This window comes from Lissotriton helveticus, chromosome 4_1 (genome assembly GCF_964261635.1).
Source record: "Lissotriton helveticus chromosome 4_1, aLisHel1.1, whole genome shotgun sequence".
In the NCBI taxonomy this organism is placed as follows: Eukaryota; Metazoa; Chordata; class Amphibia; order Caudata; family Salamandridae; genus Lissotriton; species Lissotriton helveticus.
The window spans coordinates 574,680,977-574,699,201 of record NC_136063.1 but is presented as its reverse complement, the minus strand read 5'-3'; the positions used below and the strand labels follow the sequence as shown (position 1 = coordinate 574,699,201).

The window sequence follows — 18,225 nt, the reverse complement described above, 5'->3', positions numbered from 1 at the left end:
AGAGTGCAGAGTGTAGTGTAGGCCTGGTTTTATGATGGAAAAAAGAGGACTACATGTCCTAGAATTCAAAGAAGCGAAACCTTGACTCGAACAGCTCATAATGCCTTGACCTGGGAAGCTTGGCAGGGCTGTTACTGAAGAGGGCCTGGGGCACTAGACGACCTGGCGCTTGAGCGTACCAGCTAATCAGCAGCATGTGAAGGTCCTGATTCTCATCCTGGATCAGACTGCAGACAGTAAACCGTAAACAGCGGGCAGCAAACAGCTTTCACTTTTTCTTTTGTCCTCAGCCGCACAGGACAGTTTGAAACTGGGCTAGCAGGAGGGTGAAAACACAAAAAAATGGGCAAAGCCCTGGAGTCTGAAACAAAGGGCAGTGGGTTTAGGGTGGGGCTGACCTTCATGACGGTTGCCTCATTTTGTGACCTGCAGTTCGTTACAAGTACTAAGGGCAAGTTAGAATGTAAAGAGCAAGGTCATCATAATTTAGGGTGACCACATTTTAAAACCCACAAGCATTAGCAAAGGCAATTGGTCTGGCGTATGAGAGAGCCATTGCCTTTATCAGTCTTTTTTAGCCATGGTGTACAGTACACCATAGCTAGAAGTTAGAAAAAACAGATATGAAGTGCCCAGCACTGGCCTCATCATAGCGCTTGTTTTTCTGGCGGGAGGAGCAGGGTAAGTAACACAGTGCTACCCAATACAAAAACGGGAATAAAGGCCATAGCATTACCCAAAAAATCACAATACCAATTATTATAGTACCTCGCAAAAATACAATAAAGACGTTTTAACATGTAACCTGTTGTCCAATAAATGGAGAATTGAGCTGGTCAAAACTACAATACATTACGTACACAGGCTTGTCTAAGAGCACCACAGTTGCCAGTGGTGTTTGATACCACACAACTATAAATCTGATTTATCAAAACGTAAATTAAACTTTTTAGGTTATTTGTCTAAAAAAGTCAAAAAGGGATAGTGGTGTTTGACCAAAAAGCACAATTAATTTAACTAAAAGCAAAGTTAATGGTAAGTACTGTGCAGCCTCTAAGCCCCTTTTAAGTTTAAGTTAACAAAAGATCTCACAAGCACATACACTGTCTTAGGCGAGACCTAAAATCGGGACCTCAGACAAACTTAGATGTACGACTACAATTTTTTTATCGACTAAGAGCCATAATGAACAAAAAGAAGATTCAGTGAACTAAATTACTTGCCTAGGATCACACAATTTGATCAAGCAGGAAAGCAGTGTTTGATCCAAGTTTTTCTAGTTTCACACTGTGCAATTAGCTACTGGTTGGGTATCTCGTTTTGACGTCAAAGGTTAATGCTTTGTCCATAATTCTTAGGGGATGTTATTTGAGCATGGGCAACAGGCAGAATCCACATTTTGTTTTGGATGGTTTTACATAGCATATATCTTGCTCAAAGACATAAAAGCTCTTCACAAGAGACTACCTGCAAAACACACTTTTTTGTGGCACATGAGATTTGCCAGGATTGGCAGGATGTAGAGCCAAGGCCGGTATTCGAACACTGTTCCTCATGTTACATGGTCAGCGGATGTCGTCCTGAGGTCACCTTCAGTGAAAGCTTGGCTAGTTCTGGGTTTAACGTTCCCAAAGATTCTCGAGCTGAGCCAGAGCCGGGAATCTGGCTGGAGCCTGACTTGAGCTTTTAGTGGCTTGCTCACCTCTACAGTTTGGTTGCAATCTGGGACTTGTAGTGGTGCATCTGTAAAAGTAAAAACTGAACTGAGAGTTCCTGGAAGCAAATTAGCAAACCAGGACTTAATAAGTATGAAAATGTGCCTACCAGACAGAAGGGAAAGTGGTGGAGAGAGGCACAAGGATCCATAAAAAATTGCCTTTCTGCAATATGAAACAAGAAAAAAAACACATGCATACCATTTTTTAAGGTTAATAGAACATCAGAGTTTTGCCAAATTCTGTTACAATTCCAATGAAAATAGCGAAACCATGTTTTCCTTAAATAGCCCCACTTCTTTTCAAAAGTTTGTTTTGAAACGAAACGGAAATCTCATGAGGGAGGTTAGCAGAGGGTATTCGCCTGGGCTTCAAGTGAAATGAAAAAAGTGTGGCATTTCTAAATATTTCTACCCTATTTAATTAAGGGCCAGATTTACCAAAGTGTTGTGTTGCCCTTGCGTCACGCAAGGTCACACAAAGGCAACACAACACTAAAGTCAGATTTACCAAGCCATGCAATGCCACCGTGCATGGACCTGTGGTGTTTGGTAAATCTGTAGTAAGTCATGGCAGCGCAAGGCGCAGTCTTGCGTTACCCTGCCCCAGGAGGCATTTTGTGGGTGGAGCATGGATGTTCCTATGCATCCACCCAGGGATTTTGGCGTATTCCCAGATTTACCATGAGTGGTAGACCTGAGAATGCGTCAAAATGCTACGCCTTCCCATGGGAGGTGTAACAAGTATGAATATCTTTATTTCTCCCCGTTTTTAATCTTTCTATGTGTGCTTTATTCTGCAGCACACGCACAAAGAAAAAAACGCCTCAGAGGATTGTGTTTGTGCAGGGAGGTGTCCCTTCCTGCACAAAAACAATCCTACCTGCACTGTGTCGCAAAAGTGTCTGCATTGGCACTAGAGAGCCAAAAGTGGACCAGCACAAGCGGAGGATAGAGACTCACCATATAATGTTAAATATGGCGCATTCCTGCCCTCTCCCTTTCAGGCAGCGCAGCAAGGTGTCTTCCTGTGTTGCGTCGTGGGGAGTATTGACAAATCGGCTCCTTACAATCCTGTGATTCCCATAGTGTTCCACCCAGCCAGTATTTAGGTCCCTCGCTGTGCTTTCTGTTATCACACCCAGATATATAGTGCAACAGCTGACATACAACTAAAACCAGTCAGGACTATTGGCTTTGTCAATGGTTGTTAGCTCTTTAAAAAAACTAAGTACCACAATGCTTTTGTTTTACTTAATTAATAATGAAAATGTTTAAGTTCTGAAAGTGTGAGAATGTGAATTAAACATTACTGAGGCCTGCGGAAGGGGGTAATCGTCTACAGTATGTCTCAATCAGTCCTGTTAGATTCACGCTGTGTTGTACAACCTTTTATCCTCCATCTGCATATCATTTACCTCATCTTTCCTCTTCTGCACCCTCTTTCCGTTTGTTGAATGCACTTAATAGCATCTCTTTCACTTCACCACCTCTAAACACATAAGACACTCACTCACATGTAACTCTGCATTTTCTTTTTGCCATGTCACTATGTTGAAAATTCTGACCTTCACACACATTTGTACAGAATCACAATTGCCACTGAAATATATGGCCATTTCTCTGTTCATTCTGCAGAGATGGATAGGAGTGGATGTCCATGTATTCTAAACACCTCTTTGACCCACTGACATGTAGTCTGAAAAACACAAACCGCCTTCCGTCTAGACTTCAGAGCGCTCAGTCGTAGCACGTTATAAATATCTAGAGGCGACTCAGTTGAAAATATGCACTATATAAATTTAAAATACTAAACAAAAAAAAACAGAATCATAAGAACCTGGAAGTAGCTCACACATTTAGGGAATGCAATATTAAGTAAAACTTGAAAAATAAACAAAAACCAAATCGCTTCAAAAGTGTTTTTGTCATTAAGCAAAATACATGGCCTGAGAGGGACCCGTTTCAATGTCCGGTCTTTATTGCTAAAGGCTTTGGGACCAGGTCAGACTAGCCATCTTAGAGTCCTTGGGGCAGATTTACAAGTCCCGTGCGCAACCAGGGCATCACTTTTTGTGACGTACTGGTGGTGCATGTTACTGCTCCATATTTACAAATACAGGAAAAGCCACCTTGCGTGGCTTTTCCTGTCCTTGTAAGTATGGCCCCTTTACACGCAGCACTTTGCGTGAAAGGGGTGTTCCATGGGTGTTGCTGTGGGTGTTCCCATGCAACACCCATGGAACAAGACACATTTCCAGATTAACGAGGAATTGTAAATCTGGAAATGCGTCTGAATACTAGGGGTGGCATAGTGAGGCGCAACAAGGAGAAATGTTTTCATTTCTCCTCTTTTAATGCATGCTGCATTCTGCAGCACGCGTTGCAAGAGGAAAATACCTGTGGTGATTGTTTTTGTGCAGGAAGGTATCCCTTCCTGCACGAAAACAATCTCCCCATGACGCAGGCATCCTTGCACCATGGTACAAGGGTGCCTTCGCCGGCGTATGGCAGCAGTTTGTGCGCCAGCGCAGTGGAGAGCACAGGAATGCGACATATTATTGTAAATATGTTGCATTCCTGTGCTTTGGAAGTGCTGCAGCATGGCGCAGCCAAAGGGTTTGCATTGCTGCGGCACTTCCTTGTAAATCTGCCCCCTGGTCTTTTCAGATGCTGATTTGCCTCTCCTGTACACCCTGCTGTGCTGCTTCCCTGAGACACTACAGCACAGCAGGAGAAACTATAAAACAATCGTTAAACAATTCTTTTATGTCTGCTCTGTGATATGACAGGTGAGGGACAGAGGAAATAGCCCTGCTCAAGGTGTTCGGTGATTTATTTATCCACCTCGTCCCCCCACCTTGTCCCTCACATCCCCCTCATTACAAAATTCGGGGGGCATATATCCCTATGTTCCCCACACTTCCTATGCCCATGCTCACAACACCCCCATGCCATCTTTTTTTACCAGTTTCAACCTTGGCGAAGTTTCACTGAGCCAAACTATCCCACAAATTACATAGACTCTGCATTTAGACCCTTGGTTATCCCTCAATGGGTGCAATAGAAGTTACAGACTCAGAACTTACCCTTAGGCCTTCATTACGAGTGCTCATAAATTCAGATGGGCCCTGTCACAGAAGTTTCTGGAGCAATCGGAACTATAAATTATTTGTGTTTCACTTGGAAATTTTGGGTGCTAAAACACCTGAAATCTCTGTGCGAAACTCTGTGGGTAAACATACAGAATTGGTGCAAAGACATAGTTTCACACGTTTATTCTCCTAAGGTTTGTAACTCGCTTGTTTTCTTGCCCCAGAATTACTTGAACCACTCGTAATGGTAATTCTGGGGGAATTTTATCTTCCCACTCATAATCAGGTCTTGGCGTAGTTCGTGGAGTTTTGCTACAAGGAACTCTGCGAAGTTACAAAAAAACTCTGCGAAGTTCCGCAAGTAGCGGTGTGCAGTGCGAACTGCAGTTTGTGCAGGCATTCCTGCCGCTCCGGAAGAAATTCTACTCGAGCCACAGCTTGCAAACTTACGGTTCGCGAATTTACCGTTCGCGATTGTGAGCGGGGAAAAAAGTCAGCAGCACATCGCAAAGCGGAGTTTTCTGCACTCTGCGAGCTCCGTGGAGTGTGGAAAACACAGCAAACTCTGCAAATGGAGCGAAGTTCACCGCTCAGGCCTATTCATAATGAGGGCCTTAAACTTTATGTACAATCTAGCTAACTCACTCTGGATCTGTTTTTCCCTCATCTCTTTCCTACCAGTGTTACTCTCAGTGATTTATCTATAATGCATTTTTCTTTGTGCCCTGTGAAAGCATGGGTATCTTTTGAAAATGTCTACATTCACTGGCAGGGGCCCCTACATTGTGCTGGAAATCTGTGTCTAATCATCGTATGTGCTTTGTGGGCCATAACATGCAGTCCTAGGGCACACAACAATGCTACCAGATGTACCTCAGTATGCATAGTTGTAACTTATATGCTAGGTTCTTGATCTACACTCTACGCCTCACCAGTACCATACTGTTCCAATCCTTTTCATTCATGGACAGTGAAATGAACTGCACAACCGGAACAGTGTGCAAGTTATCAGACATATTGGCAAAAATAAATGAATGTATGACTGTATTTGCATGCGTTTAGGATGCACACATTCCGAACCCCGTCTTTTGTACGAATGCGTCTTTAGGACGCATTTGTTCAACACGCAAGTCATTTTAATGACTTGCCTTGGGGGGGGGGCTTGATGTAGGAATAGTTTAATTTACTATTCCCACAGTCTGCGCTACAGTGGGGAAGGTATTGAACTTCAAATCCAATTCCATTCTAGTAATGCACCCCCTAAAAGCAAGCTGTTGCTATAACTTACATGCTGAATGAATGTGTGCCAATGTCACGTTCATCCTATGTGCTGGCACATGGTGATTCCAGGTTTATCCAAAAGGAGGTTTACCAAAATAAATTTCTGCCGTTGGTGCCACCTCCTTACATAGGCACCATATTTTCAGCTCTTCTTTATGATACAACACTCTATGCATCCTGCAGGTGGAATCCTAAGGCAGATTATGGACATACAAATATGAATTTTTCATGGGTGCAGTAAGGAATCACTGAGAGGTGGAAGGCTGTGAGGACAATGTAGATTTTCCTAGTATTTATGACGGAAAGTCTTAATTTTATTAAAGACACGGAGGCGAGTATTATGCCTTCTTTTCTTGCTTTATTTTAAATAGCAGCAAGATAAGCAAAGAACTACAAATACCCAGAAGGCCCAGCAGAAAACTACTGGCCAATGGGGATAGAATAAACAAACAATGGTCCAATCACAACCAGGATAGTATATATGGCCATCTCTGACCACACGAAGTCCTCTTTTCTTGTGCGAGAAGTCAAAGAGAATGCATAAACAATGGAAATATAGAAACTAAAATGCACACAGTCATAATCCAAGCCAAAATATCCTGTAGGAAACCCAGGACTGCAGGAAAGCGCTGGAGGAGAGTCCCCGATGAAGAAAGAACATCCACTGGAGCAGATGCAGGTTCAGTTGGAGGTCGGTGGTAAAGCCGGAGTTCCTAAGGGTGGGAAAACAGACAAAATTAGTAGAATAGAGGTGGGATAATACTCGCCTCCGTGTCTTTAATAAAATTAAGACTTTCCGTCATAAATACTAGGAAAATCTACATTTTATGTCAAGAACGGAGGCTCCTATTATGCTTGTTCAAAGCATATCAACAACAACAGAAGAAGCAGAAACAACAGGTTTACAATAAAACGTTTTGAAAATAGCATCATTAGACCAATCTGCTGATTTCAGGATATCCTCCAAACGAGAGCCTGCCCAAAAGGCTTTAGAGGCCATGGCACCCCTGGCCGAGTGTGCACCAAAAGCAGTAACATCAATGCCCGCAAGGGACATGATCCACCTCACCCAACGGGCTAAAGTGGCAGAGGACACAGGGAGATGGGGTTTGCGAAAAGAAATGAGCAATTGCGAATGAGAGGAAGACCTGAGACCAGCAGTTTTTTGTTCGTAACTCTTTAAACATTGTCCAACACAAAGTTGGGGCTGTGAAGGAAAATAAGGATAAAACACAGATTGTATATTGGTTTTGGTACGCCTGTGAACCTGAAACAAAACACCAGAAGGTGAAAACTGTCTGGAAGACAAATCCAAAGCTCTGACATCAGAGACACGTTTGATTGAAATTAAACATAACAACATGGTAAGTTTGGCTGACAACATTTTGAGAGAAAGAGCATCATTTGCAGGCCATGAAAGAAACAATTTGAACACCAAATTAACATCCCACAAAAAGGAATACTTAGCCAACGGAGGTTTTGAAAATCGAACTCCACGAAGCAGGCGACACACCAAAGGGTGGGAACCCACAGGTTTATTGTCAATAGGACAATGATTCAAAGAGATAGCAGATCTGTACAGATTAACCGTGCGATAGGACTTACCCGCACTAGCTTCGGAAGCCAAAAAATTAACCACGAGGCTTAAAGGAGCTGAAAAGGGATCGACAGACCGTTCCATACACCAGCTTGCCCATAAAGACCAAGCGGACTTGTAGGCTCTGGAGGTGCCAGGGGCCCAAGCTCTGCTGATAAAGATTGAAGCCTCCTGTGAAATGAAGACGTCAGACGCGGAAGACCGGAGATCCTCCAAGCGGACAGAACTAGAGATCTGTCCAGAATCAAGGCGTGGGGAAGTCCCTGAGGATCTAGCAGGAGATCTTCGCTGAAGGGAAGCAGCACCGGAAAGTCCACCGCGAGCTCCAAGAGAGAGGGGAACCAGATTTGGGCTTGCCAGAAAGGAGCCAGGAGAACCAAGGATGTCGACTGACGACGAACCTGGGCCAGAACCCTGTTGATCATTATGAACGGAGGAAACGCATAATTGAGATTCAGAGACCAATCCTGCAGGAATGCATCTGTCGCGAGAGCAAGAGGGTCCGGTCTCCAGCTGAAGAAAGCGGGAAGTTGGGAATTGAGCCGGGAAGCGAAGAGATCGATAGAAAAGGGACCCCATTTCTGGGAGAGAGAAAGAAAGACGGAGGGAAGCAGCTTCCAATCGCTTGAATCTCGAAGGTATCGAGAGTGCCAATCTGCGATGGCATTGAGAGTGCCCGGGAGATATTCCGCTCGGAGAGATAGCTTGTGTTGAAGACAGAAGTGCCAAAGGCTCTTTGCAAGTTCCGCCAGCGGTTTTGACTTTGTGCCACCTAGATGGTTTATGTAGCGAACCGCAGAAACATTGTCCATCCGAAGGAGAATGGAACAACTTGCTTTGTTTTTTGCCAGACTGCGGATTGCAAAGGAGCCTGCCAGCATCTCTAAACAGTTCATGTGCAATGACGACTCCTCTGGAGACCATGTACCTCCAGTCGAGATTGAACCACATCGGGCGCCCCAACCCGACAGGCTGGCATCTGATTCTAATACAAGATCGGGGGCCGTTGCAAAAATCGTCCTCCCGTTCCACGCATCTAAATGGTCTATCCACCATTGTAACTCGAGACGGGATTCTTGGTCCAGCTGGATAAGATCCGAGTACGCCAAGCCCTGGCGAAGATGACGAATCTTCAAGCGCTGCAGAGCACGATAGTGCAGAGGTCCTGGAAAGATCGCTTGAATGGAGGCTGACAGAAGGCCTACGACCCTTGCTAGCGAACGAAGAGACACCTCGGAAAGGCGAAGAATTTGACATAATTCTGACCGAATGGCTGAAACTTTGGATTTCGGGAGATAAAGAGATGCGGTGGAAGAGTCCACTCGGAAGCCTAGAAATTCCACACTCTGAGAAGGGACTAACATAGATTTCTCGGAATTGATGAGGAAACCCAGATCCAGAAGGAGAGACTGAGCAATGTCGAGGTGAAAAAGAAGAGTCTGCATGTCCGAGTGCATGATCAAGATATCGTCTAGATAAATGATGAGACGAATACCGAGGGAGCGCAGATGGGACACCACTGGCTTCATCACTTTGGTGAAGCACCAAGGAGCGGAAGAAAGACCGAAAGGAAGAGAACAAAATCGGTAAGTGACACCGGACCACTGAAATTGTAGAAATTTGGTGTGGGCCTCGTGTATAGGAATGGAAAGATATGCGTCCTGTAGATCGAGTCTGACCATCCAATCGGATTGGCGTAACGTATCCCTGAGATGGAGAATGGTCTCCATCTTGAAGTGGCGATAAACCACGAACTGGTTGAACCACTTGAGATTGATGACTGGACGAACTTTTTTGTTCTTTTTTCGAACCAAAAAGAGGGAGCTTAGAAAACCTGAGGGATCGAAGGGAGCGACAAGAATGGCTTGTTTGAGAAGAAGACTTCGGATCTCCTGTGAGACGAGCAGAGCTACGTCTGCGGAAAAAACCAGCGGAGGAGGAAAAATAGACTGGAAAGGCTGAGCGTAAAACTCGATGAGATAGCCTTGAACGGTATTGAGGACCCAGGGATCCGCCGTGAGCTCGCGCCACCTGTGAAGAAAAAGAGCAAGACGTCCTCCGATAGGAGGGCTCACCTTGGTTGTTGACGTTGTTGTTGTGGGCGCGGAAACCTTTCTGTCCTCGACCCCTGAAGCCACGACCTCTTTGGGGATAGAACTGTGGCTTGAATTCTTGGTAGCCGGAGTTGGCTGCGCCTCTGGAACCTTGGTTCGGGTAACCGCGGCCGGAAGAGCGGTTCCTGCCTCTGCCGGCCCTGCCAAAAACCCGAGGGGCAAACACTTTTTTGATGGAAAATTGCGCTTTGTCTAAAGAAGCAAATGTGGACACGTAACGGCTGAGATCCTTGACAAGGGAATCGCCAAACAAAAGGCCGTCAGCCTTGACACCCGGGTCCTGGGTAGCTAGGTTGGCCAACTTCGGATCCAATTTGATCAACAGTCCTTTACGGCGCTCATGAATGATCGCTGCGTTGGCATTACCTAACAGGCAAAAGGAGCGTTGAAGCCACAAAGAGATTTCTTCCGGATCAAGGTCTGAACCTTCCAATCGGGTCGTCTCCGCCATATCCAAAACCCGGGCCAAAGGGCCCACAACATCCAAAAGCTTGTCCTGGCAAGTGGACCAGGCCTTATCCACACCCCTGCGGGGATCCTTACCAAACTTCGAGAAGAAAGTAAGAAGGGGCTGATCAATTGAAGGGGTAACGGTGACATGACAAGGAAGGGAAGGTTTAGGACACTCAGACTTAAGCTTAGCACGAACAGACTTGTCCAAGGGCAGACGGAGCTTGGAGGAGATGTATTCACCCACATGAGGAGTGGGGAACCACTCAGTAGAATTGGGATGTCTGATAGAAGAGGGGTCAAACATAGGCTGGCCCTCCGAATCCAAAACAGGGTCAGACGCAAAAGCATCCAATCTCGCTTTCTTGGGGGAAGGAGAATCAAGCAAATGAAGTAACCCAGTCGAATCATCTGTGTCACCCATATCATCATCATCATCATCCGTGTCAGGAATTGCATCAATGACCAGCTTCTTAGGAACCTCCACATTTTTTGTCTTGGTTTTACTCTTAGACATAGCAACCTTTAACCCCTCCTTGCTAGGAGGCCTTGGAGGAACCACGTCCTCAACCAAATGCGAGGAGGCCTCGCGACCCAACAGTGACACTTTTTTAGGCAGAGAAGTGGAAGGAACCAGTTTACGCTTTCTGCTATCCCCCGCAGAATGGGCCAAAGCTTTGGTCATGAGGCTTAAAAGGGAATTTTCCATGTGTTTGGACACACGAGTCATAGAAGCCTCGACAGCAGTCTCCACTGAAGTATTAATAAAGTGACTGAGGTCTGACTTGAAAGCTTCGCTTTCCTCATTATCCAGCTCTGGAGAGCTTGAATTTTCCATGACAGCAAAAACGGAAGGTAAAGGGTTAATGTAGAGAGGAAAGTAAAGGGGGCGGAAACGGGCCGGAATGGCAGGGAGACACTCCCCTGGGGGCGGACACTGCGTTGAGCAAACAGCGGTAAAGAAATGAGTAGCAGGGAGCCACGGAGCACTGTGAGGGAACAGCCGGTAAGGCGGGAAGCGTGCGCAGCGGGAGAAACCAAACGCTGACACACGCGAGGGGGGGGGGGCCGAAACGGGGCAGAAGCAACTCGGAACAAAGGCCGACCAGCAAAAGGAGCGCGAACGCTCGTAAAGCACAACAGTAACTGCGGCTGCAAACGGAGCATAAATACAATACAGCAATGCAATAAACGCGCACAAAACATAAAAATATGAAGGAGAAAAGGAAAATGCGACTTATCTTTCTGCGTATCTTTCTGCGTAGCAGCAAGAAAAGAGGACTTCGTGTGGTCAGAGATGGCCATATATACTATCCTGGTTGTGATTGGACCATTGTTTGTTTATTCTATCCCCATTGGCCAGTAGTTTTCTGCTGGGCCTTCTGGGTATTTGTAGTTCTTTGCTTATCTTGCTGCTATTTAAAATAAAGCAAGAAAAGAAGGCATAATAGGAGCCTCCGTTCTTGACATAAAATTGCTTTACTCTTGGTTCCCAGACCTGCTCACAGACATGCAACAGTTCAAGGAGGGTCAGCATCTTTGGATTTGAAACTTTTATTTGGTGAAGCTTTAAACACTAATGAAGATTTTCATTCTTTAATGGCTGGTAGTGCTGGGGACTTGGATAAGGCCCCCTCCCCTGCAGAGATAAAGGACATGGATAATAACTATCCAAAATAAAATGTATGTATGAATGGAGGCCCAAGTCTATTCTCCTCCCTGAAGAACACCTAATCTATTTCCAGAATCAAACCCCGCCTGATACAATGCCCCCCTCCCCCTAAAACAAAATTACTTTTTTGTAGTGTATCTTAAAGCCTCAAAAATGGTTATCAAACCTCCAATTAATTTGGCAATCATTTGTAATAGAATAAGCCAATGACACGGTACTAACTGCACAAACTGCAAATGGGCTACAGTCACTTTTATATGGTTTTTAACCAATTCATGCAAGAGCTGAAGCTCATGGCGAACCATAAGAAATCCTATTAATGGCTTGAGGCCCAAAGGATACCCGCTTGAATAAATGTTTCAGTGGGGCAATGGAAATCTTAAGGACTAAATATTTTAATTATTTAGTTCTTATCTTTAACTGGGATAGATTAATGACCCAGAGGAAACAGGGGATAGCGGCTTCTAGTGCAACAATTTCTGTTGTAGAAATGGTCATGCTGTACAAACATAAATCTCTCAGCGTGTGCACATATGGAGCTGGAGTCTGGGGGTATCTTGCAAATAAGGCCTTGTAGAGAGTAGAGAACACATTTCTGTACAAGCTTCTAGGACTCTCAAAAGCTAACCTGAGTTTTATTACTCATAATGAACTTAGGGTAGGGTTCTTGGAAGACAGGTTGGGATTGTCCCCATCCAATCATGGTCAAAGATTTAGTCTAGTGAAGAATTAGGTTTTGCTAGAAATATAGTTGAGGATTGCCTTGTGCTGAATAACATGTTAGCCATCCCTTGGCTCGCGTACGTTAAAAATACTCTGTAAGATATAGGAGTGCCTGACTACTTCGTGTATCCGTTTAAGATTCCCCCTCTTTCGAAGAACCAAATAAAGAAATAGTATATCGTACACAAGGAGGAGGCTAGGCTTGTAAATATGCTAGACTCTGTTATGGTTAAGTCATGTGTTTCATTACTCACTACAGAAGGAATGGAGCCTTATCTGACATAGATAAATGAATTGGAGCTTAGGTTTTATCTCACCTGGCCCAAGTGAACATGATCCACTTTTTAGTGGCTTTTCCTGTGCCTGGTACCTGGTTTCCAAGCTTACCATGTTGTCCCTGTGATGGGAGATCTACTCAGTCTACTAAGCATTTTATTCTATTTTGCTCTCTATATTCTGTATTTAGACCACGGTTTCTCCGACCAATATTAATTGAGAGATCTTTTAATAATCTTCAGGAAGGCTTACTTTTCCTTCTGCGATATGAGACGCCGGCCATGTGTTATTCAATTTTGAATTTTATCACACAAGCATTGAAAATGAGAATAACATATGCAGTGCAATTTGAGTGATGTTAGTATTTTAATATTGAAGTATACCTGGTGATAACCTTTTTTATGATGAGTTTTATGAACTTTTCCTTTTTTATTATTGCCCATGACTTTTTATTCCCTGCATCTTGTAATGGGGGAGTATAGTAATTCTGCGATTGACGTGTAATAGTTTTTATTGCAATAAGATGCCTTTTGGCCCTGTGTTATTGTAATTTTTTTGTTTGTGCTTTTATGGTCGATTGACCGAAAAAAGTTGTTTGACTGACTGAAAATGCACCAAACGTTCTACTACAACAAATTCCAATCATTTTGACACAGGACAGTAGGAGAGTACTGGTGTTACAGAGAACATGGAGAACTGATCATGCTAAGATATGTATGTCCTTTCTGCTGTGCCAGATTTGGCACATATTGTTGCAAGAAAATAAATGTGCCTACTTTCCTAAAACCCTCCCCTCTCTGTTCCCACTGGTGATGTGTGGGTTGGTTGATATGCTCCCTGAATAGTACTGAGCAAGCGAGTGAAGCAAGCATGGCCCCATCGAATATATTTTTTAAAAGGTGTAAATATTTTACTTAACAGCAGTATTTTGCTAGCAACTCAAAGATTTGGAAGGGTCGCTCATGAAATATTCCAATACTTGCAGGCTGTAGCAGGCAATATCAATTGATGTCCCTCGGATTGCTGGGGATTCATCTTCCCCAGGATACATTTGGAAAAATGGTGGCAACATTTGTGACTTTTTTCTGACTATTCCTCAAAAATGTCTAGTCGTAGGTGATACAATTCTAAATTCACATGAGCTAGGATCTTTCTTCACAACATTTTAGTCACATTTATTTTGCCAACCTCTGCCTTGCAAGGGGATTCTCAGTCGCATGGTATGAGTGAGCAACTCTTAGTAGTATCAGTGTAAAAAAGAAAAACTACACAAATCTCACAGAGTTACAGATTTTAGAGGCTTATGGACCAGGTTCTCTGCTCAGGTTGTGGAGATGTACAGATTTGAACAGCAGAAATGTTACTACAATCATGATATCCTTCGGGATCAAGTTTGCGCTATATAAAACTTTGTAAATAAATAAATAAATATAGCCTAAAATCTTATAAAGCCATAGTAAATATAGGCTATACGTTTGGAAATGCAATTATTTTCCATTTAAACATCAACTTTTCAGTTTAGGAAAATACATACATTTTGCTATCAATTATAAGGTTTTCATAAGGTCCTCGTTTTCATAAATTAATACAGTTTTGTCCCGCAATACCACCATTCCACGTTTAACAAACACCTTCTTGACTCCCAAACATCAATTTGTTATTTCCCTCTCTGTGTGGGGACCCGCTTCCCGTGCATTGTTTCTCTAAAGGGTGTAGACCCCTTTTCTCTCTCCCCATCTTCTACTTCGATTTAGTTGTATTTGCAGTCTGCTGGGCCTTTTCTAGAGTATCAGTGAAATACTTTGGGCAGACAATCTTGAACCCCTATCCTTCCTTGAGGAATGCCATTGTTCTCACCCCTCCCCAGGGACCCTCTTGCAGTAACCTGCGGTCGTTGTCACTATTACAGTTGAAGTATATTCATGTTTTTATGAATATTTTGCACTTTCCTTGTTTGTGCCATGGTGCACCTTTCAAAAGGTCAAACCGAGATGGTGCATCATTTTTGAAAAAAATGCACTGCTCCCAGGGCAGCCATGAACTTGCGATGCCCAAGCTGCTCCGTGTTTCAAAGTGCAGGCTGCATGCCTCCTCCACTTTGAAGGGAGGAAAGAGATCCTCTTGCAGGTGGGCGCAGTGAGTGGCTGCACCCACCTGCAAGGGGATGTCTGGGTGTTCCATGGGACCGCCTTTCTCCTTTTCAGAGGGCTGCCTTTAGTAGGCGCACTGAAAGTGCACCTCCTATTTCAGTGTGCCTCCTAAAGGCATGTTTACCTTTGCACCCATGTCCATAATATGGCGCGGGCGCAGAGACAAATCGATTCCCTCATTTGCATGAAGCCACGCCCCAATGCAAATGAGGCCACGCCCTCTTATCATAGCGCTGGTGCGACATGTGCGTCAGCGCTCTCTACATTACAGATGCAATACCATTGTGCCCACAAACCGTGCACACATGCCAATTGGGCCCCCAGGGCACAATGTATATTATACGGCCCTTGGTGTCCTTTCATTAGGTGGTAGACTTGTTATTGTTTAATTTCTTGGGGAAGGAATCACAGACGATAGGTTGTTAAAAAAGAGGGAGGAAGGGGAGCGAGTTAGGTAGTAGGCGCGTGGTGTGTCCAGCCGCGGCCCGTGGAGGGAGTTGCGGTGGGGCAGACAGGCGGGGCGGGGGGTAATAAACACTGGAATATGGATGATTGCAGGTAAGTAAACAATTAAATTAATAAAACTAATTTTGTAGCGTGCCCTGCATCGCATTTTGCGATGCAGGGCACATAACGAAATTTGTTGTATTCATTTAATTGTTTACTTACCTGCAATCATCCATATTCCGGTGTTTATCACCCCTACCCTGCTTCTCCCCCGCCCCGCCTGTCTGCCCCACCGCAACTCCCTCCACTGGCCGCGGCTGGGTGTGTCCATAGAAGAATGCTCTCTCTCTTTTTATTTGATAGCTGTTATGCGTAAAGCACATAAAGCATCATAATAATATTTGCATTAATTGTTGAGATTGTTCTGAACCCTATATATGCACAAATAGAGATGCCGCCATCTGCTGTGCTGGGGCCTGGTCCAGCTTCACAGCTGGATGGGGTTTGTGTTTACTTTTCCTGAAGAGCTGAGAGATAAACGGGAAATCAATGTTCCTTTCGATATACCTGGTGTGAGTGAGTCTAGCAGTAAAAGAATGATTTACGAGGAGATAAAAGTGGAATTATTCATGATGGGATTGAAATATGTGCTCATCGCTCACAGCTTTAGCTGCCCACACCAGTCTGCAGCTGAGGAGGGGAGAGCAGCTGGTTTCCCCTCACTCCAGGAACATTCATTTTGTATTGTTTTTGCCTCAGGAAACAGAAACGGCATGCAATTTATCAGCCTTTTTGAACAGTCAGCAAAGAGGCTTTAAAGTGATGTATGAGGCGCTCAATTAATGAACGTGTTAGTTAAGTAGTTTCAGTATGTACTGAAATGTATTCAAAGTGTGTAGAATGTGTGTACATATGAGCCTTCTGTATTACTCTGTGGTTCCTGGTCTTGCCAGGTGTGAGGGTGCCTTCTTGCTTGAGGATAGCATTTATGAGATGATGCTACTCACACAAGGGGGTCCTGGGAGAGAGAGAGGGCGAGCCAGAGAGATACAGAGAGAAAAAGAGAAGATACTACCTGAGAGAATACTTGTAACTTGTACTTAGTTGAATAAAGAGTATTTCTTTGTAGCAGCATGTGTACTTCCATTTCTACAGAGGGGGCATGGATTAAGAGGACCTTAATAACATTCACCTTTGTCCCTTTACGATAGCATGTTCATTTGTAGAAACAAGCATTGGCACATCCAATAGGTTGTGGCTTTTGGGCTGTCAGTGCCGCTCTGTTGGCTTTGCCAATGCTGTTCCTCATCGACAAAAAGCAGAAAAAGAAAAGAAAAGACAAAATTCCTAATTTGCCCATGCTTGGAAAGCATTGGCAAAAAAGGAGCAGTGCATACTTAGGTGTCATGATGCTTGGGCAACTCAGCCTGACAACATATGCACGTGCATATAGTATGACACAGCCACCATTTTTCTTTTTTATTTACTGTTCTAAGATAGCAGACATCTATCTTGGAGTGGTAAATAATAATTAAAAAAAAAGAATAACGTGCACAGAAATGCCTTTGCAAGACAGGAGCTCCCCGGCAGCAAAAAAAGATAAAGTAATATAACAGAAAGATTGGCACATATAAATGTCATTGGTGGAGTGAGAGAGTACGAGCAACATGGAGCAGGGGGTTGAGGGAGCAACAGAGAAGCTTGTTAGAGTAGGGGTTGGAAATATAAAGTCAGAACTGAGAGAGGTGGGAGAAACAATGGCCGAGCTGAGGTGTGTATGAGCAAGATGGAGAGGGCAGGGAGATGTGAAGATCTGAGGAGAGTAGCAATACAGGAGAGAGAGAATAAGAAAACACATGCACTTCCATGGAGCGCTAAAATCAGAAGAAAAAAGCATTTTCAAAGCCAAGCAGCATTGAGAATGGCTTTGTCAATGCTTGTTTTAGGATGGAAAAGTCCCTCACATTGTAATGAATGTATACCCCTGCCCTGAGTGCCCGGGCTTCGGTGATATCTGGATCTGTGGGAACACTTTTTGGTCTAGAGCAAACACATATCATGAATGTGTGACATGACCTAGTTCTCTCTCTTGGACTGCGGTCTTGCAGAAAGCTTTTAGGTTTTCTTCTAGAGTTGACCCGAAAAACATAATCCATGCATTGGTGACCTCGCATTTGGAATATGCCAATTGCTCATACCTGGGGCATCCAGCTTTTCTGATCAATACCGAATGCGGCGGCCAGGCTCATCCGACAGGTCCCTTTTCACCATCACATCTGCTCTCATTTGAGACAGCCCCACTGGCTTCCAGTTGCTAGGAGGGTCGAATTCAAACCATGACATTGGCGGTGAGAGCCTTAATGTGCAGAAGATCAAAATATCACAGGTATAGGATTAGCCTGTACCACCAGGAGAGAGCCTTGAGTTCTAACCCCCTCCGTCTCCTTCACATTCCAAGTTTTGCCAAGGTTTGATGTGGTGGTAGGTCGTTTTCGGTATAGACAGCTAAGCTTTGGATCTCCCTGCCCATTAATTTTCACATGGCCAAGTCTAAACAGGGGTTCAGGAAATATTTAAACATGTGGTTCTTCAGTCAAGCTTAGATAGTGTTGGCCAAGTCTATTCTTCAGCCTGCTGTGAGCCCTGGGACGCCTCAGAGGAGATAGGTGCGCGTTGTATAAATGTCTTTGATTTGATTTGCACAGT

At 44.3% G+C, this 18,225-nt stretch overlaps 2 protein-coding genes across 2 annotated transcripts in view; one reads left to right on the top strand and one right to left on the bottom strand.

Annotated features, from left to right (window-relative positions):
• Nucleotides 1-18,225, top strand: part of C4_1H8orf34 (chromosome 4_1 C8orf34 homolog) — a 1,074,551-nt gene that overhangs the window by 34,509 nt on the left and 1,021,817 nt on the right. The gene's annotated exons all lie outside the window — the stretch shown is intronic.
• Nucleotides 1,553-11,026, bottom strand: LOC144826820 (uncharacterized). Its single transcript, XM_078685308.1, has 2 exons — nucleotides 9,763-11,026; nucleotides 1,553-1,773 (listed from the first exon to the last, which is right to left on the bottom strand). Exons 1-2 carry the CDS (start codon nucleotides 10,979-10,981, stop codon nucleotides 1,553-1,555), a joined length of 1,440 nt encoding a protein of 479 aa, XP_078541434.1. The 5' UTR covers nucleotides 10,982-11,026.

Coding starts and splice junctions, on each gene's coding strand:
- LOC144826820 (XM_078685308.1), bottom strand. CDS start 10,981: ATGACTCGTGTGTCCAAACACATGGAAAATTCCCTTTTAAGCCTCATG. Junction 1,774..9,762: donor CAACAACGTCAACAACCAAG/GTGAGCCCTCCT, acceptor ATTTGCTTCCAG/GAACTCTCAGTTCAGTTTTT.